Source organism: Dendrobates tinctorius, unplaced genomic scaffold (genome assembly GCF_039654945.1).
Source record: "Dendrobates tinctorius isolate UK_male_01 unplaced genomic scaffold, ASM3965494v1 ptg000060l, whole genome shotgun sequence".
NCBI lineage: Eukaryota > Metazoa > Chordata > Amphibia > Anura > Dendrobatidae > Dendrobates > Dendrobates tinctorius.
Window position 1 is genome coordinate 2,976,251 of NW_027361728.1, and position 24,820 is coordinate 3,001,070.

A 24,820-nucleotide genomic window follows, 5' to 3' on the forward strand; every position below is an offset into this window, starting at 1 on the left:
TTTGTGTGCCGTACCTCTGTGATTTAAGGGCATAAAAATTCAAGTTGGAAAATTGCAAAATTTTAAAAATTTTTGCCAAATTTCCATTTTTTTCACAAATAAACGCAAGTTATTTGAATGAAATTTTACCACTAACATGAAGTACCATATGTCACGAGAAAACCTTGTCAGAATCACCAGGATCCATTAAAGAGTTATTACCTCATAAAGGGACAGTGGTCAGAATTGTAAAAATTGGCCCGGTCAAGAACGTGCAAACCACCCTTGGGGGTTCAGGGGTTAAAAAGGAAGCACAAGATGGATTTCATCAACAAAGGTATCATTGTATTCAGTATAATGGCGCCAACCTAACACTGTGTGTAGGTTACTATGCTCAACCCTGCTGACAGGTTCCCTTTAAATGAAAACATCTTGGTGATCCTCTAAACATGCTGATTTTTGCAAAAACACTTACAAAATTATAAAGTGCACATTCTGAAAATCTATAATTGATCTAAAAACACAGTTTCTACATTGCTAAATGTTTGTTTTCCTATGTGACACAGTCCAATTTTGGCCAAATTAAAACCTCTCCATGTGTCTAAAAGTCTCATGCATTTGTTGTACAGGAATTTTGTCATGTATTTAATGGAAACTACAACATGTATTTTCTTTATAATCTTTTCTAATGTGTAATTTATTACCAAAAGATGCACTATTATTTGTAAAGCATGATTCATTTTCTGTGAAACTTAGATTCTCATATTCCAAGCACGAATTTCCTAATTATCAGGATCCTGACAGCGCCGGTGTACAGCCTCCGCTGAGCAGGGACTCACCCACACTGTAGGGACCCCTGGGGACAGGACAGTCTGAAAGTATAGGTGCACAGGACCTGCGGGCTTAAGTTTAGCAAGTCGGCACAGGACCTACGGTCATGTGACTGCAAAGGGGTGGGGCTTAGCGTCCTGCTTTCAGAGAAGATAGAAAACTCAGAGTCGGGCAAAACGGAGGTCATTCACAGTACGGGCAAACGAGGTACAGGAGGGATAAACAGACAGGAAATCAGACAAAGCCAAAGGTCATACACAAGAGGGCGACGTGGTACCAAGGGGACAAGCAGAGAGAAGTCGGGTCACAAGCAGAGAGTCATACACGAGAGGAGCGCAGTACAAGAGGGACAGGCAGAACTCGTAACAGGGACAGAACCGGATCCAAACCAAACAATCAAGCAAGATATCAGGCACAAGGCACACGTACGCACAAGGTCAACTAACTCAGCCGAGGGCAGGAGTATAACTAACACCAGACCTAGGTCAATTGGCAACTAAATAGCCGCCCTCTGCCAGAGAGAGGCGGAACAATTAACCCCCAGCCAGTCCAGGATGGGCCAAAGCGAAACCCCGTCCTGGATCATGACAGTACCCTCCTCTCAATGGGGGCCACTGGACCCCCAGGTCTCTCAGAGTACTTGGCGTGAAAGGCCCGGACCAACCGATCTGCATGAACTGATCGAGCAGGAACCCACGAGCGTTCTTCAGGACTGTAGCCTTTCCAATGTACCAGATATTGAAGGGCACGGCGGACCAACCTAGAGTCGACAATTCGTTCCACCTCGTACTCCGACTGCCCATCTACCAAAACCGGTGGTGGGGAAGTTGATGATCCCTCCCCAGCAGACCTCACATGTTTCAAAAGGACATTATGAAAAACATTTGGGATCCGCAGAGATGGCGGGAGATGCAACCGAAAAGCCATCGGGTTAACTGCTTCGGTAATTTCATAAGGACCGATAAACTTGGGTCCAAGCTTCGCAGAGGGGACCTTGAGTCTTATATTCTTGGTGGACAACCATACCTTATCCCCAATCTGAAACACCGGTCCCGCAGACCGTTTTTTGTTTGCAAAAAATTTAAATTTGTCCTGGGCCTTTGTAATGTTACTCTGGACCTCTCGCCATACCTCCCCCAACCGCTGGATCGTGTCATCCGCCCCAGGACACCCAGAATTCAAACGGGAAAATTCTCCAAAATGAGGATGGAACCCATAATTGCAGAAAAAGGGAGATGTACCTGTAGACTGGTTAATGCGGTTGATAAATGCAAACTCAGCCACCGGTAACACAGAACACCAATCATCTTGTTGGTCTGAGGTCAAGCAACGCAGAATTTGCTCCAGAGACTGATTAGTCCGCTCGGTCTGCCCATTAGTCTCTGGATGATAAGCGGATGAAAAGGACATACCAATCCCCAATCTCTTACAAAAAGCCCTCCAAAATCTGGAAACAAATTGCACTCCTCTATCAGACACCACATTCAAGGGTACCCCATTCAACCGCACCACATGCTCAACAAACAATCTGGACAATGTTTCCACATTAGGTAGAGCTGCCAAAGGTACAAAATGTGCTTGCTTACTAAACTTGTCCACTACAACCCAGACGACGGTATTACCCTTGGAGGGGGGAAGGTTGGTGATGAAATCCATGGACAAATGCGTCCATGGTCTCTCAGGAATTGGCAGTGGTACGAATTCCCCGGCCAGCCAGTTATGGGGGGTTTTCGCACTGGCACAAACATCACAAGCAGACACATATTCCTCAACATCCGAGGCTAAAGAAGACCACCAGAATACTCTAGCAATGGCCCTCCAGGTGACCGAGATCACTGGATGTCCACCCAGAACTGAGTCATGGAACTCCCGGAGGACCTTAAGGCGAAGCTGAGCTGGCACAAAAAGTTTGTCCACCTGCTTAGCCGGCGGTGCAAGAGACTGGGCTTCCCGAATCTCTCGTTCCAACATATTTGAAATACCTGCCACCACCACCCCAGGCTGAAGAATGGAGGATGGAGGTTCCGGGGGGACACCTGATCTAGACTGCGTGGCAAAGCATCCGCTCTGACATTTTTGGAACCTGGCTGAAAAGTGATCGAGAAGTTGAATCGGGGAAAAAAAAGTGACCATCTAGCCTGTCTAGGAGTCAACCTTTTAGCTGACTCAATATAAGCTAGATTTTTGTGGTCCGTAATTACGGTTATAGAATGGACAGCCCCCTCCAAAAAATGCCTCCTTTCTTCAAAGGCCAACTTAACGGCCAGAAGTTCTCGATTTCCCACATCATAGTTTCTCTCCGCAGGAGAGAATTTCTTTGAGAAAAAGAAGCAAGGTCTTAAATTGGTCAAAGTGGCGGGTCCCTGGGACAATACCGCCCCCACCCCCACCTCTGAGGCATCTACCTCAACAATAAATGGTTCAGATGGGTCCGATTGAATAAGAACCGGGGCAGACATGAAACATTTTTTCAATAACTGAAATGCCGCTACCACTGCATTTGACCAATTCTTGATATCGGCCCCCTTTTGAGTCATGTCTGTGAGGGGTTTAACCACCTGTGAGAACCCCTTTATAAATTTACGATGGTAATTGGCGAATCCTAGGAAACGCTGCAGAGCTTTCAAATCACAAGGTTGAACCCACTCGATAATGGCCTGCACCTTATTAGGATCCATGCGATACCCTTCAGCAGACACGATGAACCCCAGAAACGACAGTTCCTGAGCAAAAAACAAACATTTTTCCTGTTTAGCAAAGAGACAGTTCTCCCGGAGCCTTTGGAGAACTGCCCGAACATGACCAATGTGAGTCTGTTTATCAGGAGAATAGATCAATATGTCATCCAAATATACCACCAAAAAACGTCCAATAAAATCAGAGAACACGTGATTTATGAAATTTTGCAAGACCGCTGGAGCATTGGTCAAGCCGAAAGGCATGACCAGATTTTCAAACAGCCCTTCAGTAGTGAGAAAAGCGGTTTTCCATTCATCTTCTTCTCGGACTCAGATAAGGTTATACTCTCCCCATAGATCTAATTTTGAAAACCACTTAGCTCCAGACAATTGGTTGTATAAATCAGGAATAAGAGGAAGGGGATAAGTATTACTCACTGTTATCTTATTTAACTCACGAAAATCGAGGCATGGGCGTAAACCACAGTGTTTTTTCTTTACAAAAAAGAACCCCACCGCCGCAGGAGAAACAGAAGGACGAATGTGTCCCTTACGGAGGCTCTCGGAAATATACTCCTTCATCACAGCCCGTTCTGGACCCGAAAGGTTATACAAGCGGGCCTTGGGCAATTTAGCACCTGGAACCAGGTCAATGGCACAATCAAATGGGCTGTGTAGTGGTAAAACCTCAGCCTCTTTTTCGGAGAAAACGTCCGTATAGTCTTTCAGGCACTCCGGAATACCTTCCCGACCCATGGACGACACAGACACAGTATCAAGACATTTCTCAGAACAATAGGGACCCCATTTAACAATGTCCCGAGATTCCCAATTAATTACAGGATTATGCAATCGTAACCAGGGGAACCCCAACACTAGTCCCGCTGGCAGGTTGTCCATCACAAAACATGAAATACGTTCCTGGTGCAAGGAACTCACTTTAAGGAGCAACTCTTTAGTACGAAGCATCATGTCATTCTTTACCAGTGGTGTTTTGTCAATGGCCACAATGTGAATAGGAGTCTCCAACCTAACTGTCAGTAACTTACACCTGGACACCAAATCAGAGTCAATAAAGTTCAATGCTGATCCGCAATCCACGAAGGAAGAAGTGGATGTGGAGACACTCCCAGAACAAAGTTCCACTTGCAACAACATTTTAGAGAAGGCGGAAAAAGGTACCTGAGAGCCAGGGTGACCTCCACGACAATCACCCGGGCTCAGTCGCGTGGTTAGTGGACGGGAGGGGCAATCCTTTTTCCAATGTCCAGAATTGCCACAGTGAAAACAGCATTTTTCCACGCGCCGTTGTCTCCTTTCATTTTCTTTAAGGTCGATGGTTCCCATCTCCGTGATCTCCAATATAGGACTGGCTCCCCTTCCTTGGGAGAATAACGGACTTTCACCTTGCATCATTCCCCTCACCCGTAGCCGGTGATCCATTCGGACAGCCTGTGTCATAGCCTCCTCCAGGGAATCCAGCAGAGAGTGGAGAGCCAAGGCATCTTTCAGATATTCAGACAGGCCTCTACGGAACAAACCCCGGAGGGTGGCATCATTCCAACAGACCTCAGCAGCCCAGCGTCTGAATTCTGAACAAAACCACTCAGCTGAGTGCTTCCCCTGGCACACACTCATCACCATGTCCTCAGCCATACGCATACAATCAGGCTCATCATAAATAAGCCCCAGGGCCTCAAAAAATGCATCTGCCGTCATACGCTCAGGGGCCGTGGTCGAAAGGGAGAAAGCCCAAGCTTGGGGGGCTCCCCTTAACAGAGACATAATGACCCCCACTCTCTGACTTTCATCCCCAGAAGAGTGTGGTCTTAAGGAAAAAAAAATCTTACAGCCCTCCTTGAACACTCTGAACTCTTTTATCTCCAAAAAGGTATCCGGTAACTTCACTGGAGACTCAGGGGAAACTAATGAAATATCCCGAGCCCTCGATGAAAAAACCCCCTGCACAGTGTCAGCGATCAGCTGCTGAGACTGAGCCAGGACTCGCTGTTCTCCAAGGAGTTTCTGAGACATCTGGGTCAGGTGTTTTACCTGCTCAGAAAGAGAGTGCATAGGATCCATCACACACACAGGAGAAGGGAGCAGAGAAAAAAAAATGGTATTGGTCAGTTATAATATCAGGATCCTGACAGCGCCGGCATACAGCCTCCGCTGAGCAGGGACTCACCCGCACTGTAGGGACCCCTGGGGACCAGGACAGTCAGAAAGTATAGGTGCACAGGACCTGCGGGCAGAAGTTTAGCAAGTCGGCATGGGACCTACGGTCATGTGACTACAAGGGGGCGGGGCTTAGCGTCCTGCTTTCAGAGAAGATAGAAAACTCAGAGTCGGGCAAAACGGAGGTCATTCACAGTACAGGCAAACGAGGTACAGGAGGGATAAACAGACGGGAGGTCTGACAAAGCCAAAGGTCATACACAAGAGGGCGATGTGGTACCAAGGGGACAAGCAGAGAGAAGTCGGGTCACAAGCAGAGAGTCATACATGAGAGGTAGCGCAGTACAAGAGGGACAGGCAGAACTCGTAACAGGGACAGAACCGGATCAAAACCAAACAAGCAAGCAAGATATCAGGCACAAGGCACATGTACGCACAAGGTCAACTAACTCAGCCGAGGGCAGGAGTATAACTGACACCGGACCTAGGTCCAGTGAGCATTAAATAGCCGCCCTCTGCCTGAGAGAGGTGGAACAATTAACCCCCAGTCAAGCATCATTTTCATTGCATCATATTACATTGCCTCTATGAATGATAACAATTGCTTTTTTCTATTTTTATAGAAAAATGAAGAATAGGTTTTTGGATTCCAGTATCTCCTCTAGTGACGATGGAAGAGACATCGGATCATTAAGATCAATAAAGATGGAATATAATGAAACACAAGTACTGCTGAACCTTGCATTCGATGAGAACTTCTAGGCCATAGACAATGTTCATGTAATATGGGAGAATCAAGAATTTGGAGCACAAATTAATCTAGTATTTGAAGATCATGATGCCATTAATGGATATGTAAATGAGACCGATGAAGTGACTCCATTTTAAATCTTATAAGTTCACAAAAATCCCATTTCAATTTACTCAACATGGGACATTTCAGATGTGCAATGTGTCCAGTTCAAGAACAAATAATAAAAATAAACATCATAGAAATTGTAGGCAATTCACAAAGTAGGAACTATATGATGTACTACACTGAAATGACCCAAGACAATAAAAAGTATCAAGATAGAGCTGATTAACTATTTAACCAAGGACTAGAACAGAGTTTTTTGATTCTGTATGCATGGATTAATATTGAAACCTATGTGTACCTTTGTACTCTGATAACTTGCAAAGTTTACGCCTAATAAAATTGTGTACGTGTTAAATGTATGTATTTTTTCTTATTTCAAATGATAATTTACGATATGTTAACGTCTGCATAATTGTAATATAGTGTACGTAAAAATGTAACATTATGGACATTAGAAAAAAAACAAAGCAAATTTACATTGTGCATACCGTATTTTTTGGACTATAAGATGCACCGGACCATAAAACGCACCTAGGTTTTAGAGGAGGAAATTAGAAAAAAATAAATGACGCAAAAAATGTGGTCAATTTTGTACTAATATCCCCTATGCTGGTATGTATTGCCCCTTCATCCCTATCCAGGTATATATGGCCCCCTCATCACTATCCTGGTATGCATAGCCCACTCATCTCTATCCTGGTATGCACACCCCCCATCCCGATCCTGGTATGCATGGTCTCCTCATCCCTATCCTGGAATGCATGGCCCCCTCATCCCTATTTTAGTATGCATGGCCTCCTCATCCCTATCCTGGTATGCATGGCTTCCTTATTGCTATCTTGGTATGCATGACCTAATTATCCCTATCCTGGTATGCATAGTCCCCTCATCCCCATCCTGGTATGCATGGCCCCCTCAACCCCATCCTGGTATGCATGGCCCCCTCAACCCTATCTTGATATGCAGGGCCTCGTCATCCCTATCCATGTGTGTATTGCCTCCTCATCCCTATCCTGGTACACCTGGCCCCCTCATCCTTAGCTTGGTAGGCATGTTCCCCTTATCCCTTGCCTGGTAGGCATGGTACCCTCATCCCTATCCTCGTAGGCATGGTTACCCTCATCCCTATCCTGGTATGCGGACCCCCACCTTCATCCTGATATGCATAGCTCCATCCTTATTATCCTGGTATGATTGGCCCTCATCCCCATCCTGGTCTGCATAGCCCACATCAGAAAACGTTAAAAAAACATAAACCATTATACTTACCTTCCTGTGCTCCCTCGAAGCGTCTTGATCCAATGCCAGCTGCTGCTTTTTGCTTGTAAGCAGAACATGGCCGGGACGTAATATGCTGCTTACAAGCAGAGGACAGCTGTCAGAATAATCACTGACTCCATGCCAGGACTGTGTGCATGTAGATCAGTGAATATTCATGGCTCTTTAATAGCGGCCATGCTGTTAGCCGCAGCCGCCGGCTTCCTGCAGCTGACGGTCTTTTGCATGTCCCACAACTTAAAGGACTCAATATTAACTGCATTCCACACCTAGATTCACTGCATTCCAAAAAATACTCAACGTGTTACAATATTAATCACAGAGAGCACATAGACAGCACACAGACAGCATTGATGGCATCCATGTGCTGTAAACGATTTTCATCCGTGATGCTGGTAAAAAAAGATGTCTCTGATTTTTGATACACACAGTCAGCAAAAAAATGCAAACATATGAACAGCCACATAGAATTTAATAGATTTGTGTTCTATAAGCGAAAACCACCAATTTAACACATATCTGAAGAATGGATATCTGAATAAGGCCTAAAAGTGGGTATATCATTCTTTTATGGGTGTGCATCATCTTATTTAACTCACATTTTACCAAAATTGTATATAGATTGTTGCTAATATATGCATAAAAAATTAACGTACAGTGTGAAAATGCCTTTTGTCCTATATTTTGCTTATCTCAGCTCCAAGTATTATTATAGGGGTTTCCCCAGACTGATATATTCATGGAGTAGGCCATGAATATAAGATCAGGGTACAACGGGTACACCAACCAATCAGCTAAAATCTACAGTGACTAGATATAAGCGATGTATGGGGGAAAACTCAGCAGCATCTTACATTGCCTAGGGGCTGCTGCCGAGTACTAAACTTTATCTCTTACTAATTGCAGTACTCGGCATCATGGAGTATCGGGTGTTGGACCCCAACTGATCTCAAATGTATGACCAATCCTATTTAATTGATTCAGTACATTTTCACTAGTAAAATAAGTATTCTGTTCAGATTTTCTACATTTACATTATAGTTACAACTGTTTTTTCAGATTCATTTGGTGCAATGCTACAATGGGGGTTACTGAAAGTTAAAATGCTGCAATCCTCTGCAGCAACATTTTGGATGGCATAGTCCATTCTGTTCTGAGGAGGCCACTCTGGATCTTTCTGTATTTTTCTTTGCAACTTTCTGTATTGGCTTTTTGATTTGTAGTGAAAGAGTCGTTTTATCCTGAGCCAGAGCTTTCTATTTTCAATAAACCACATCTAGGAAAAATAAAGATAAAAAATATAGTTGGTCCCAAATGGCAGTATAAGGAGCTCGCACTATTAGGTATGAAATATTTATACCAAATGGTTAGCTCTTGTGGTGCTCTTTTGTTATCAGCAAAAGCAGTCCCAAGTAAATAAAATGGTTATTTGAGAGAATACATTACCAAGGCCAACAGAGACAAAGTCACGCTTAGGCTGTGTGCCCACGATGCGATTTTCAAGCGTTTTTGCAGCGATTTTTGGCGCGAAAACGCTGCGAAAACATTTAAAAATCTTGTACAGAATGCCCCCCATGCATTCCTATGGCATTCCGCACATGCTGTGCTAATGCTGCGCTTTTTTCCGCGGCGGAATCACATCGCAGAAAAAAAATCGCAGCATGGTCATTCTTTTGTGCGGAATTGCAAAGAATTGCCGCGATTCCGCACCCATAGGAATGCATGAGAATCGCTTACTTCCCGCATGTGGCTATGCCCACCATGCACGAAGTTAAGCATCTCATGTGCGGTTGGTACCCACGATGTGGAGGAGAGGAGACTGTCCTCCAGGCCCTGGGTACAATACCCCTATTAAAAAAAGAATAAAAAATCGGGGTATATTTACCTTCCGGCGACGTGCAGTCTTCCCGGGCCTCAGCGCTCCCAGTAATGCCTTGCGGCAAGGTCTTGTGATGACGTAGTCTCACGTGACTCTAGCGGTCTCGTGAGATCGCTATAGCAATGCGAGACCAACGTCATCACAGGTCTCGCAAGGCATCGCTGAAAACGGGAGCGCCGCTGAGACTGCGCGGGACGTCGGAAGGTAAATATACCCCGATTTTTTATTTTTTTTCTCATTTTTAACATTCTATCTTTTACTATTGAGGCCGCATAGGCGGCCTCAATAGTAAAAAGCTGGTCACACTTGTCAAACACTATGTTTGACGAGTGTGACCAACCTGTCAATCACTTTCCAAGCGATGCTTCAAATCGCTTGTAAAGTGCTTGAATATCGCACCCGAAAATCGCGGCAAAATCGCGGTGAAATCGTGTGGAAAAAAACGCGCGATTTCTTGGAAGGAGTCCGGTTTTCAGTGTCCGGATTTAAACGCAACGTGGGCACATAGCCTCAAGGCATCTTATCACCAAACTATGAGGTATTGTAGTGGTCTGTGGGTTTCTGATGTATGCAAAGTGCAACTCTAACTTATACATTGGGTGAAATGAGTAATAAACACGTCATCAATTTTCTAAGTAAATATATTTCTAAAGATACTATTGACATAAAATTCTCACCAAACATCAGTAACAAACCATCCAACTGACATAGGCAAATAAATAAAACCATACACGTACATAAATAGAGATATGTGTGATAATGAGAAATGACACAGAGAAAAAGCAGTCAACATGCTTATTGAAATGAATTTTTTATCTTCGTACACAAGCCTTTGTTGGTGATGACAGCTTTAAGATGCCATCTATATGGAGAAACTAGTTGCATGCATTGCTCAGGTGTGATCTTGGCCCATTCTTCCACCTAAACACTCTTCAAAACCTGAAGGTTCTGTGGGCTCCTTCTATGAACTCAGAGTTTTAGTTCCTTTCATAAATTTTTCATTAGATTCAGGTCAAGTGATTGGCTGGGCCATTCTAGCAACTATGTATTCTTTTTATCAAACCAATTGACTGTTTCCCTGGCTGTGTGGAGGGAATCATCGTCTTGCTGAAAAGTCCACCCTTGTTTCATCTTCTTCATCCTGGTAGATGGGAGCAGATTTTTTATCAAGAATGTCTTGGTACATTTGTTAATTCATCCTTCCAATAATTATATGAAGTTTGCCAGTGCAAAGTCCAAAGTTCATTATTGGTAAGTTGTTTTTGGGTGATATGCAATGCCTTTTAGCCTCCAAACATGGTGTGTTTCGTCATCCGAAGAGTTTAATTTTGTTCTCATCTGTCCAGACTATACTTTTCAAGTATTTCACAGGTTTGTCTAAATGTTGTTGAGCAAAATTTAAATGCCCTTGAAAATGCTTTTTGTTCAGCAATGGAGTCTTGCATGGTGAGCAAGATTCCATTCAGGCCATAGAGGTTGAGTACATTACCTATAATTTTCTCTGAAACAATTGTAGATGTTGACTCCAGGTCTTTCTGTAGCTCTCTACAAGTGGTCCTTAGCTTTTGGACAACACTTCTGATAATTCTTTTCATTCCTCTGTGTGAAATCTTGCAGGGAGCACCAGTTAGTAGCCATTTCATGGTGAAATGATAATCTTTCCACTTCTGGATTATGGCCCTAAGGCTATGTGCACACGATGCATTTTTCCTGCGGATCCGCAGTGGATTTTACTGCGCAGAAACGCTGCAGATCAGCAAAGTGATTTACAGTACAATGTAAATCAATGAAAAAAAGCCGCTGTGCACACGCTGCAGTTTTTTCTGCGCGGTTTTTATGCGGTACAAAAAAGCAGCATGTCACTTTTGTGCGGTTTTCCACCTGCTCCATTCTCCAAATCTGCAGGGGGAAAACCGCAGTGGAAAACCGCACAAAAAACGCTGGAAAACTGCAATAAAAAAGGAAGAAATCCGCAGGAAAAATGCAGGTCATTTGACCTTCGGATTTCTTGAAATCTGCGTGGAAAAATCTGCAGGAAGAAACAGAGCTCACTGAGACCTTCAGTGGTATAGAAATGCTTCTGTTACCAATGCTTTTAGTATATTTTTAAAAATAAGGTTGCAAAGATCTTGAGACAGCTCACTACTGGTTTTACCTATCATGAGATGTTGCTTGTGTTGTGCCTTGATAATGAGACATCTTTTTTAATGGACATCTGTTAAATCAACTGATAGTGTTTTAATTAAGTGGCAAGATTGCTAGCTAATTTAACTGTTCATAGCTTTTTTCATGTGTTCAATTGTTTTTTTCCTATGTAGTTTCTCATTGTTACACATAACTTAATTTATGGACATCTGTGGTTTGATTTCCTTTTGCTTGCGTGGATTGGATGGGTTGTTACTGACACCTGGTGAAAATTTCATGTCAATAGCAATTTAGTAATATTGGTTACTTGTTCAATAGTTATTCCATCCACTGTATCCAGTTATTTCTTATGCACAGAGATGGCGGCAAAGAATCTTGGATATCTACATCTACACTTCATCAGTACCAACTGTACTCAGGTAAAAACTAGAGATGAGCGAATATGTTCAGAAAACAATCGCCAAACATGAATTCATCATGAATATGACACACCTGGATATGATCGGAAATGCAATCATTTTTTCTTAAAATTGGAAATAGTTGGTAAAATTTGATAAAGGTGTGGGAAAATAATAGTGCTGTCACTAAAGTGTTTTAAAGTAGATAATAGACAGATACAAATGTGGTCAAAACTGTTGGTACCCCTTGTTTAATGGCAGAAAAACCCACAATGGTAACGTAAAAAACTTGAATCTGACAAAAGTAATAATAAATAAAAAATCTAAGAAAATGAAAAAGTGAAAGTCAGACATTGCTTTTGAACCATGCTTCCACAGACTTTAAAAAAATAAAACACATGAAATTGGCCCAGACAGAAATGATGGTATCCCTGAAAATAATGTGACAAAAGGGTCATGTTAAATCAATGTGTCCACTAATTAGCATCACAGGTGTCTATTATCTTGAAATCAGTGAGTCGGCCTGTATAGAGGGCTACAGATACTCACTGTGCTGTTTGGTGACATGGTGTGTATCACACTCAACATAGACCACAGGAAACAGAGGAAAGAGTGGTCTCAGGAGATTAGATACAAAATTATAGACAGACATGTTAGAGGTAAAAGTTATAAAACCATTTCCAAGCAGCTTGATGTTACTGTGACTACAGTTGCACATATTATTCAGAAATTTAAGCTCCATTGGACTGTAGCCAACCTCCCTAGTCGTGGTCGCAGGAGGAAATTTGATGACAAATCAAAGAGACGGATAATACAATTGGTAACAAAAGAGGCCTGAAAAATTTCCAAACAGATTAAATGTGAACTTCAAGCTCAAGGAACATCAGTGTCACATTGTACCATCTGTTGTTGTCTGAGCCAAAGTAGACTTCATGGGAAACGAGCAAGGAGGACACCATTGAAAAGAAATCATATAAAAGCCAGACAGTAATCTACCAAACTACATGTTGACAAGCCACAAAGCTTCTGAGAGAATGTCCTATGGACAGATGAGACAAAAATTGAACTTGACATTTTTTGGCAAGGTATATCAGCTCTATATTCACAGACAGAAAAAATGAAGTATATCAAGAAAAGAACACTGTCCCTACTGTGAAACATGGAGGAGGCTCTTTTTTATTCTAGGGCTGCTTTGCTGCATCTGACACAGGGTGTCTAATATCTGTGCAGTGTACAATGAAATCTCAAGACTATCAAGAGATTCTAGAGAGAAATGTGCTGCACAGTGTCAGAAAGCTTGGTCTCAGTTGGAGGTCATGTGTCTTACAACATGATAATGAGCCAAAACACACAGCTAATAACACCCAAGAATGGCTAAGAGGAAAACATTGAACTATTCTGAAGTGGCCTTCTATGAGCCCCAACCTAAATCCTATTGAGCATCTCTGGAAAGAGCTGAAGCATGCCATCTGGAAAAGGCCATCTTCAAATACAAGACAACTGGAGCAGTTTTCTCTTGAGGAGTGGGCCAAAATACTTGTTGAGAGGTACAGAAGTCTCATTGACAGTTACAAGAATCGTGTAAGGTTTCTGGATGTTCCATGGAGCTTGTTTTGCCCTCGTCCAAGTTGGAGTCTGGTACTACGTCCTGTCCTTGAACTTCCTGTCAGTCCTTTTATTTAAGTCCAAGTCAGGAAAGACTCCTTACCTGAGTGTTTTGTTGCTGGGGGCTTCTGAGCTTCCTCCTGACTTGCTTCTGGAGGTCCTACTGCTGTTCATTTACTCTGTGCTCTGCCTCATCATTTCCAGCTGCCTTCAGTCCTCTGTACTGCTTCCTGGTCCTGGCTGTGCTTACCTACTGACCAGACTTCTAAAAAGTGAAGTTACACATCTCTGGAACTGCTGTGGTCCATAAAATATTTTGATATTATTATGTTCTGAACATTAACTCCTGGACTGTGTCTGTGCGGCTGCGGTGCAGGACTTTAGCGGGACTTTTTCAGCCCTAAAGGAAGTTCAGTGGAAAACCTTCTTGTGGTTCTCCGTCTTCATATTACTGAACTTCCATGAAAGGTGTCGACTTCACTGTTAGCGTATTTCTGGACTACCAAGTGTAAGTGCAGGTCGCACTCTACTGCATATGATTTCTGGACTTGCTTGCATTAGTGGTCGTGGTCCGCTAGCATAGCTGCTGAACATTTCCGTTTTATGCTGTTTTGCACTTCGCTGTAATTTCAGCAATTCCTCTGTTAATTTATGTTTACTTTTGCTTTGTTAATACAGTTTTATTGTCTCAGCTTTGGTCTCAGATTTGATTATCCCACGCAATCAGATTCCATAGTACCTCCATATATATTACAAATCGTTTGATTGCAGTGATTGCCTCAAAGGTTGTGCATCAAAATATTAAGTTAAGGGTACCATCATTTCTGTCCACGCCTATTTCCTAAGTTTCATATTTTTAAAAAAATTCTGTGGAAGCATGGTTGAAAAGCAATGTCTGACTCTTTCATTTGATCATTTTCATATATTTTTTATTTATTATTAATTTTGTCAGATTAAAGTTATTTCTGTGACCATTGTGGGTGTTTCTGTTATTAAACAAGGGGTACCAACAATTTTCACCACATATGTAGGTAGATAGATAGATAGATAGATAGATAGATAAATAGATAGAAGAAAAGCCAGCAATTCATCTGCCCTGTACAGTAAAATCACAGCAGGATCCGACAGGATAGAATACATAGATTACATACAGTACATACACATAGAATAGAAAGATATATACTGTAGATGTCAGTGACATACACAATTAGTACACTGAGTGTGCAGGTTACTGTGCACGTATTTAATTAGTAAAAGATTATTTTTCTCAAAAAAAGTCATGGGATCCCTCAATATTTTTTTTAACCAGCAGAGGGAAAGTAGACAGCAGGGGGCAGATGTATATAGCCTGGGAAGGGGGTAATACCCATGGAGCTTGCCAGGCTATTAATTTCAGCTCACAGCTGTATACTTAGCCTTTACTGACTATTAAAAAGGAGGAACCCCCAAAAGAATTATTTGTTTCCTTTATAATTAATAACCTGTAAAGGATAGGCAGACTGCTATGGGATGATATTAATAGTCTAGGAAGGGACCATGGATACTTGCCCCCAAGGCTAAAAACATCAGCTCTCAGCTATCCCAGTAAGCTACCCACGCACTGTTCTAATTATATATGTCACTTACATCTGTATAACTGTTTATTCTATGTGTATATACTGTATGTACGCGGCTGCTAAATTGCTAGCTTTGTATCTATCTATCTAATGTATCTATATATATAAGAGGCATCGTGATTACTTGCTAATCCTGCCCCTGCACAGTAGCTCCGCCCCCACCACATTACCACACATAATCCCGCCCCCACCACATTACCACACACAATCCCGCCCCCACCACATTACCACACACAATCCCGCCCCCACCACATTGCCACACACAATAGTGCCCCCCACCACATTACCACACACAATCCAGCCCCCCACCACATTACCAGACACAATCCCGCCCCCACCACATTACCACACAATCCTGCCCCCCACCACAAGAACACACACAATCCCGCCCCCACCACATCACCACACACAATCCCGCCCCCCACCACATCACCACACACAATTCCGCCCCCCACCACACACAATTCCGTCCCCCCACCACATCACCAGACACAATTCCGCCCCCCACCACATCACCACACACAATCCCACCCCCCACATCACCACACACAATCCCACCCCCACCACATCACCACACACAATCCCGCCCCCCCACCACATCACCACACACAATCCCGCCCCCTCACCACATCACCACACACAATCCTGGCCCGCCCACCACATCACCACACATGATCCCGGCCCCCCACTACATCACCACACACAATCCCGCCTCCCCACCACATCACCACACATAATCCCGGCCCCCCACCACATCACCACGCATAATCCCGCCCCCCCACCACATTACTGCACATAATCCTGCCCCCCACCACATTACCGCTCATAATCCCACCCCCCAACACATTACTGCACATAATCCCATCCCCCCACCATATTACTGCTCATAATCCCACCCCCCACCACATTACCACTCATAATCCCGCCCCCCACCACATTACCACTCATAATCCCGCCCCCCACCACATTACCGCACATGGTCCCACCCCCACCACATTACCGCACATAATCCCACCCCCCCACCACATTACCGCACATAATCCCGCCCCCCCACATTACCGCACATAATCCCGCCCCCCCCACATTACCGCACATAATCCCGCCCCCACCACATTACCGCACATAATCCCGCCCCCACCACATTACAGCACATAATCCCGCCCCCCCACCACATTACCGCACATAATCCCACCCCCCACCACATTACTGCATATAATCCCGCCCCCTTCCACATTACCACACATAATACCCCCCACCACATTACTGCACATAATCCCACCCCCCACCACATTACCACGCATAATCTTGCCCCTCCACCACATTACCACACGTAATCCTGCCCCCCACCACATTACCACACATAATCCCGCCCATTTAATTTAATTTACCACCTTCGTAAGCACTATTGAATGTTGTCATTATTTACTTTAGTTTAATCACCAGCAGTGTTATTTAGATAGCAATGAGCATGCCGAGCGTTAGCTGGCTGGAAACAGCTAGTATATTTATATATGTGTTTTGAAGAATATTTCCTTTCAAAACTATGTGTAAATAACAGAGAAGTGCTTTATGTAAAAGCTCATGTTAAAATTGCAGTACAATCAGATGTAATTTCTTGGTTCATAATCATCTTTTTCATTCTGTTACAGTAGCATCAGGGTAATGGGATTAGGTTTTTGGTGTCAGAAGCTGTCATTGACACCAAGCCCTAGGTATAGTAATGAAAAGGTGTCAGCCAGACAAACTCATTACTAAACCAGTAAGTAAATGCACATGTTAACACACAATGTATCTAGCCTAAATAGGAGTGTTAACAGAATGAACCTACATAGACTGTAACAAAATAGCAACTGTTAATTTTTTACCAAAACATGAAATAAAATGTCGTGGGCTCCCGCATAATTTTCATAACCAGCAGAGGGAAAGCCAATGGCTGAGAGCCGATGTTAATATTCTGGGAAGGAGCCAATAGCCATAAAGGCAATTAATATCAGCTCACAGCTGTTTGCTTAGCCTTTACTGGTTTCTTTACAGGAGGACCCCAAGAATAAAATTGACATAGGATCTCCCTATAAAATATAACTAGCAAAGACTAGGCAGACAGCTGCGGACTGATATTAATAGCCTAAGAAGTGAGTATGGTTTTTAGCCCCCTCCAAGATTTAAAGCATAATCTCTCAGCTTCCCCATAAATGATGAATCCAAGGGGAGTTTGTAGCTATATTCCGCGCTGCCGCTTTAGACAAATTCCAGGAGAATGCTGTATGATTGCAGTGGTTTTATTCTACGCGTTTCAGGGGTCTCATGCCCCCTTCATCAGGAAATACCACAAATACATACAGGTATCACAGACATAAATAGGTTTGTAAGGATGCTGGATTTCAAAAAAATGAGCGCCAACAAGTCAGATGATGCAGTGTCAAAGTTCAATGACACCACATGGTTAACAGTTAACCTAAGATATATTACAAAAGAATACGTATTTTAAAAGATTTTTTGATTAAATTTTCGTTTACAAAACAGATAATAAAGTCAAATTTACGATTTAAACAAAAAAAAAAAAAAAAGGGGAAGGGGGGAGTTTATTCCTGTTTAGAGGTGGATACCTTACAAGTGGACTATCGTATGGAAACAGCAAACCGCTTTTTTTTCATTGAAAGCATTGCAATCTTAATACAAAAAGGGGAAAAAAATAAAAACATAATTTTAATTCATTACCAATAAAAAATATATAATTTTAGTTAAATTCTAAAAAATTAAATATAAAATTATTCTTTAGTATAGAGGAAATGGGTTAAAAAATAATAAAGGATGCTAAAAGCAGCAACACACGAGAAGCTGCACAGCAGCCAGCGCTGCTCAGAATGAGAACGCAAACAGCATGGATTCATGGAGAAATAAGATACTTTAACTCAGCTCCCATGCATATATTGCCTAGTCATAGAGATTAGTGAACAGTGCAAGAATGTTACTGCCACTCCTTCACAGTAAAAAGACTTATGTGTCAGGGGGTGAACACTAAAGCTGCCTGCGATCTTATCTATTAATGTAGCCACCCATTCACTCTGCCGCTTTATCCTGCGTTTTTTCTTTGAGCAGTAGTTGGCTCCTGCACAGCGTCCTGTGTGTTGCTGCATCTGATATTAACCCCCTTTTTTATGTGCTTCATGTTATATCTAAAATTTGCCCATGATCTTTGTATTAGTGAAGTAATGAATCCATGCTGTTTGCGTTCTCATTCTGAGCAGCGCTGGCTGCTGTGCAGCTTCTCGTGTGTTGCTGCTTTTAGCATCCTTTATTATTTTTTAACCCATTTCCTCTATACTAAAGAATAATTTTATATTTAATTTTTTAGAATTTAACTAAAATTATATATTTTTTATTGGTAATGAATTAAAATTATGTTTTTATTTTTTTCCCCTTTTTGTATTAAGATTGCAATGCTTTCAATGAAAAAAAAGCGGTTTGCTGTTTCCATACGATAGTCCACTTGTAAGGTATCCACCTCTAAACAGGAATAAACTCCCCCCTTCCCCTTTTTTTTTTTTTTTTTTTTTTTTTTTGTTTAAATCGTAAATTTGACTTTATTATCTGTTTTGTAAACGAAAATTTAATCAAAAAATCTTTTAAAATACGTATTCTTTTGTAATATATCTTAGGTTAACTGTTAACCATGTGGTGTCATTGAACTTTGACACTGCATCATCTGACTTGTTGGCGCTCATTTTTTTGAAATCCAGCATCCTTACAAACCTATTTATGTCTGTGATACCTGTATGTATTTGTGGTATTTCCTGATGAAGGGGGCATGAGACCCCTGAAACGCGTAGAATAAAACCACTGCAATCATACAGCATTCTCCTGGAATTTGTCTAAAGCGGCAGCGCGGAATATAGCTACAAACTCCCCTTGGATTCATCATTTCTTTGGTCACTGAAGACCTGTGGATCTGCAGCAGCCGCTACCTACACGCTCTTATCTCATCCTAACCAGGTGAGCATATTTCATGATATACTGTCTTTTGTAACGTGGATAAGACCCTATTGCGCTTTTTTGTCTCCCCCTTTTTTTGCAATAGCTTCCCCATAAAGACACATCTATAAGATGTGCCAAATCTGGTGCTTAGCCTCACTCTTCCCACTTGCCCTGTAGTGGTGACAAGTAGGGCAATGGTTGGGGTGTTTGATGTCATCTTTGTATTGTCAGGTGACATCAAACCCACAGCTTAGTAATGGAGAGGTGTCTATAAGGCTTCCCCATTACTAACCCTATAGTGATATTAGAAACAAAAACACACACACCCAGAATAAGGTCCTTCAATTGAATAACACTTACTCCTTTATTGAATCTAAATTAAACCATACTCATCAAATGCCTAATCCACTGAATCCATAATGTCACACGATGATCTTGATGAGTTTGAGAGCAGTCGCTGATGCAAATGCTCTCAAAGACAGCTGGCTATACACTGACAGAGGAGGTAATTGCTCCTGCAGTGTATAGCACTGAGCTGCAGTGAGAAAGTTCACCAGAGTGTATCAGCTGATCAGCTCCGGTGATCCGGTGATCTCATTTATGGCACCACCGCTGCGTGAGAAAGTTCACAAAAGTTCATCAGCTGATCAGCTCCAGTGATTTCTCTTCTTGCTGCTCAGCGCTAAGCACTTTGGGAGTGTCAACATTGCTTTCAGTGTATTGCTGGCGGCCGGTTAGAGGAGTCACATCAGGAGGCTCTTCTACACGTGAGATCGCCGTGGGACTCTCGGGATTACGTGGACTACGGCAGACAGGTGAATATATATTGGTTTATTATTTTTATTTTTTATAGGAGACATGGGCATTGGGGATTGGGCAATAAGGGGAGTATATTTTTTTACATTTTTGGTAGGAGTCATGGGCATCAGGGATTTGGTGTTAGGTGAGTATAATGCGTTTCTTATTTTTATTTGAATATGTATTTAATTAATTTGCATGTTTTCTTTTCACTTTGAGCACAGGTGTCGGCTGACGAGAGAATATTTCTCCCATCAGCAGCTCCTGCCATCACTGTTAACAGTGACAGCAGACATAGGCTGATGGGAGGAGTAGTCTCTCATAAGCCGGCGCCTCCTGACCTGCTTTAAGCTTTTTACTGTGGGTCACTGCCGCAGGTCACCTTGTCTCTGCGGGGTCATGCTGGCATCTGACAGCGTGACCCTCCTGCGCTCTGACAGCGGTAACATTTCTTTTAGCTTTGCTCACATGCGCCATCTGATGAGAGACTACTTCTCCCATCAACAGTTTCCATCGCTATTATCAGTGACAGCAGATGTAGCCTGATTGGAAGAGTAGTCTTTCATCAGCCGGTGCCTGCCCACCGGCGGTATGCTTTTTACTGTGGGTCACTACATCTCTGCAGGGTCACGTCGACATTTGACAGCGTGACTCCTCGGGGCTCTTATGGCAATAATGATCTACCAGCAGTAATGTTACCACCGATCAGAAACGCTACACTGGTGTTTACCATGCTGTCACACAGCAAGGGAAACACTGGCATTTGTGCTGTGTATGGTGTCCAGCTACATTCGGCAATTAAATCGGCGAATATTGCAAATTTGGCAATTGTGATCCGAAAATATATTGAAATATTCTCTCATCTCTAATCAAGACTCAAAAGGTCTATAATACCTTTAATGAATGTTAGATGGTGGTAGAGCCACTAAAAAAAGGAGCCTGTGATGAGGCAACTGAACTTAGCAAGATAGCAGTCAAGGGACTTACAACTCATGATCTCTCAGTATGTCGCTGTCTGCTATTTGGTCACCATTCATCTAGCATATTGAAAACATAGAGGCTCTCATTACAGTGATATGTCACTTACTGGGCTATGTTTTGCTTTTTCAATACAATCCGTATCATATTAGCAGGAGATTATAACTTCAAGACAACTGTCCTCATGCAACCTAGTCCAACTACACCACCAGCACTGATTAGCAGCTCTCTGTCTCCATAAAATATACACAGAAAGCTTTTCTGTGGACTGGGTTATACATAGCTCAACAACTGAGCTTTGCAAGAAATGCAGGAGAGAAAAATTGTGAATCTATCATATCTGCTGCACCCAGTGAACTACCTCATGCTGCTACCAGATTACATGGCAAAAACCTGGTGACAGATTCCCTTTTAAATAGAGAACAGTTTTATCATAAGCATCTCTAGCAGGTTTTCCTCCCTCTGTAGATTTTGAAAATATGGCAAGAAATGCAATATTTTGTTTAATAAATTTTTTTGATAGTAAGTAGTTGATGAATAAAATGCTCCAGGAACATTTACCTCCGCAGTGTATGACACGATGAAGAGAACAAACACCATGATCAAGATGTACACTCTCCAGTAATATGGAGTACACACAATCTGAATAATGAATAAAAAGACATGCGTGAGCAATGATTTATACAAACAATAATACTTAAAAAATACATAATGAATCAAGCTATTTAGATTTTTAATATTTAAGATAAGTTAAAAATCAGAAAATTCTTATAACTTTTACCAATGTTATAATTAACCATATTGACACAGATTCTAACAAAAAATGAAAATGCATCATATTTGAATTTGTTTTAATTCATCAGATGGCTTGTGTGAATATGAAATATATGTGCATGCAATGGGCATTAAAAGTGAGCCTGTCATCAGATTTATATTTCCCAATCTGTAGGTAACATAAAATAGTGACAGAAACTCAGATTCCAAGGGGGTGTCACTTAGGAGGCTCCTTGCTGCAGTTTTCATAGAAATGAGTGTTTTATTTGAGGCGGATCTGCTAGTTTTCACAATTAAGTGCTTTTTATGACCCTGTCTTCACCATTGACTGACAAATTATCTGTACACTGTCCATAGGGACAAAGATGCCAATCTATGGTGAGGGGTAGAGAGCAGGAGATCATGAATATCAAGGACTACACAGCGCAGTTCATAACGAGGATACAGCAGAAAAATGGTGTTTTATAAGAACTACAAGAAGCCCAACAACTGGCACACCACTGAAATAAAGATGTTTGCCTTCATTTTTTGCTGTATAAACTTAGTGACAGAGTCTTTAAATGAAAGAAGGATTTCCTTACAGACACTCTTTTTTCCATAGCATATTTAAAAAGACATCATATCTATCTTGTTTAGTCTGAGTTCACATTTGGAAACTCTGTTACAATGTTCTTTGACTAACGATGAGTGGATCAGGAACATTTTTAAATCTCCTGTCCACACGGAATGAAATTCGATTAGCAGAGAAGTTATTTGTTGTAAATGTAATGTCCTTCATTATGTTTTATGTTCTCTCCAGACCCTAAAGTGCAATAAACATGAGATGTAAAATTTAAAGAAAAATAATAAAACTCTCCTTACCGCTCATCTCTCCGGCCCCTGCATTGACAAACCCTGGGATGGCTCACGTAAGATCATGATGTTATGATATGCGCCGTGAACTTCCTGGGCCCAATCAGAGCTGGAATTACCAGCCTAGTAGGTTTGGGATTCAGAGATTGCAAAAGTGATAAAAAGATGCAACGAAGATAGTCAGGAGTGAAGGGCAAGAGAGTAGGGTGGTATGGTGAGCAGTAGTTTTTTCATTTTTTTACTTTTGATGTTCATTTATTCTGCATGAAGCAATAATCTCAGTAAAAGAAATGATAGACATCAAGATGTCACAAAACTGGCCTTCATTGTCAGTGGATCAGTGGGAAGTAGGTCTATCTCTCCTATAACTGATCCAGTACTACTTGACGGTTTCTGTTACAGCTAACAACAATGATGAAGATATAAACCAATTTTTTTCAGCATGTTATTTATTTACTATATTTATTTCTCTTTTCATATTTTATTGATTAATAATGAAGTCAATGACCTTATAAATTGAGATAGTTGCTGAGTTAATAATCTTTATAAAGTAAAATCGATGCTCAGATATTAATTTGTAGTTGTCTAGCTTCATAGTTAATAAGAGCAGTAAAGTTGAGTTGTAAAGTTTGATGAAACAGATACAAGAAACTTAAAGTTTTATGTGGAATCTTATCATACAAAGAAAATAGACACTTGCAAAATAAAATACTATATGAGCTTTGATCACATATACAATTTAAAATACTTCACCTCCATTGCAGTGTATAATGACTCCATATCAGCAAAGACGATAAACAGATAAGCCACAATTTGGATTATGATCATAACTGACAGGACATCTGGAAAAAAAAATAAGGGCTATCAACATGTGTATAGAAAAAATTGTGGGTGAAGAGTAAGGCTTCTGATTAATTAATATCTGCACATCTCTTAAAGAAGCGGGTGAGATGAGCACCTCACCACAAATCTTACTCCAATGCTAGCTAGAGTAAGGGCTCATGCTCACTTGCGATGAAATCGGACTAATTCAATCCGATAAAAAATCGGATTGAATTCGTACCAATGTTAATCAATGGTGTCTTCATCTGCGTACTTTTTTCCAGCTCTGATTTGATCAAGATCGGACTGGAAAAAAATTGCAGCATGCTGCGATTGTAATCGCAAAACGGATCACATCGGATCACATCCCGCAATAGAAGTTAATGGGTGCGATAAAAAAATTGCACAGCACTTGCACAGCAATTGTACCATGCGAGTGCTGTGCGATTTTTACGCACCGGTGTTCTTTGAAAAGCCAGCAATTCATGTCCGCTACTGTAAAATCACACTGACAGCTCACAAAAGAATACATATATACACATAGAATACATACATACAAGTCTGTAACCCACATACATATACGGTATATATATATATATATACACACATCTATATATAAAAAGGAGTGTGTGTGTGTATCGAAGATGAAATAATAGGTTGCCATGGTGATAGTTATGTCATAATAGGTTGCCATGGTGATGATGATGTCATAATAGGTTGCCATGGTGACAGTTATGTCATAATAGGTTGCCATGGTGACAGTGGTGACTATGATGTCATAAAGGTTGCCATGGCGAAGATGATGTCATAATGGGTGTCATGGCGATGATGATGTCATAAAAGGTTGCCGTGGTGACGATTATGTCATATTAGGTTGCCATGGCGACGATGATGTCAGAATGGTTGCAACCTATTATGACTTCATAGTCACCATGGTACGGAACTATGGGATGGAGGATATGTATGATGGGTATATGGGCACTGCACTATTGGATGGAGGATGTGTGATGGGTATATGGGCACGGGACTATGGGATGGAGGATATGTATGATGGGTATATGGGCACGGGACTATTGGATGGAGGATGTGTGATGGGTATAGACATGGGACTATAGGATGGATGATGTGTGATGGGTATATGGGCACTGGACTATGGGATCGAGGATAATCATTAT

At 41.8% G+C, this 24,820-nt stretch overlaps 1 protein-coding gene across 3 annotated transcripts in view; it reads right to left on the bottom strand.

The window, feature by feature from the left end:
- Positions 1–8,254: 8,254 nt before the first annotated feature.
- LOC141092473 (probable cation-transporting ATPase 13A5) overlaps positions 8,255–24,820 on the bottom strand; it is a 544,666-nt gene continuing 528,100 nt past the window's right edge. For 2 of the 3 annotated variants that reach the window (XM_073578638.1, XM_073578637.1), the window contains 3 exons: positions 23,577–23,665; positions 21,759–21,839; positions 8,255–9,079 (listed from right to left, as the gene is read on the bottom strand). In XM_073578638.1, coding sequence (XP_073434739.1) covers positions 8,834–9,079; positions 21,759–21,839; positions 23,577–23,665 — 416 coding nt within the window. In that variant the 3' untranslated portion in view covers positions 8,255–8,833. The remainder of the gene's footprint in view (positions 9,080–21,758; positions 21,840–23,576; positions 23,666–24,820) is intronic. The other variant, XR_012232811.1, reaches the window with a different exon arrangement.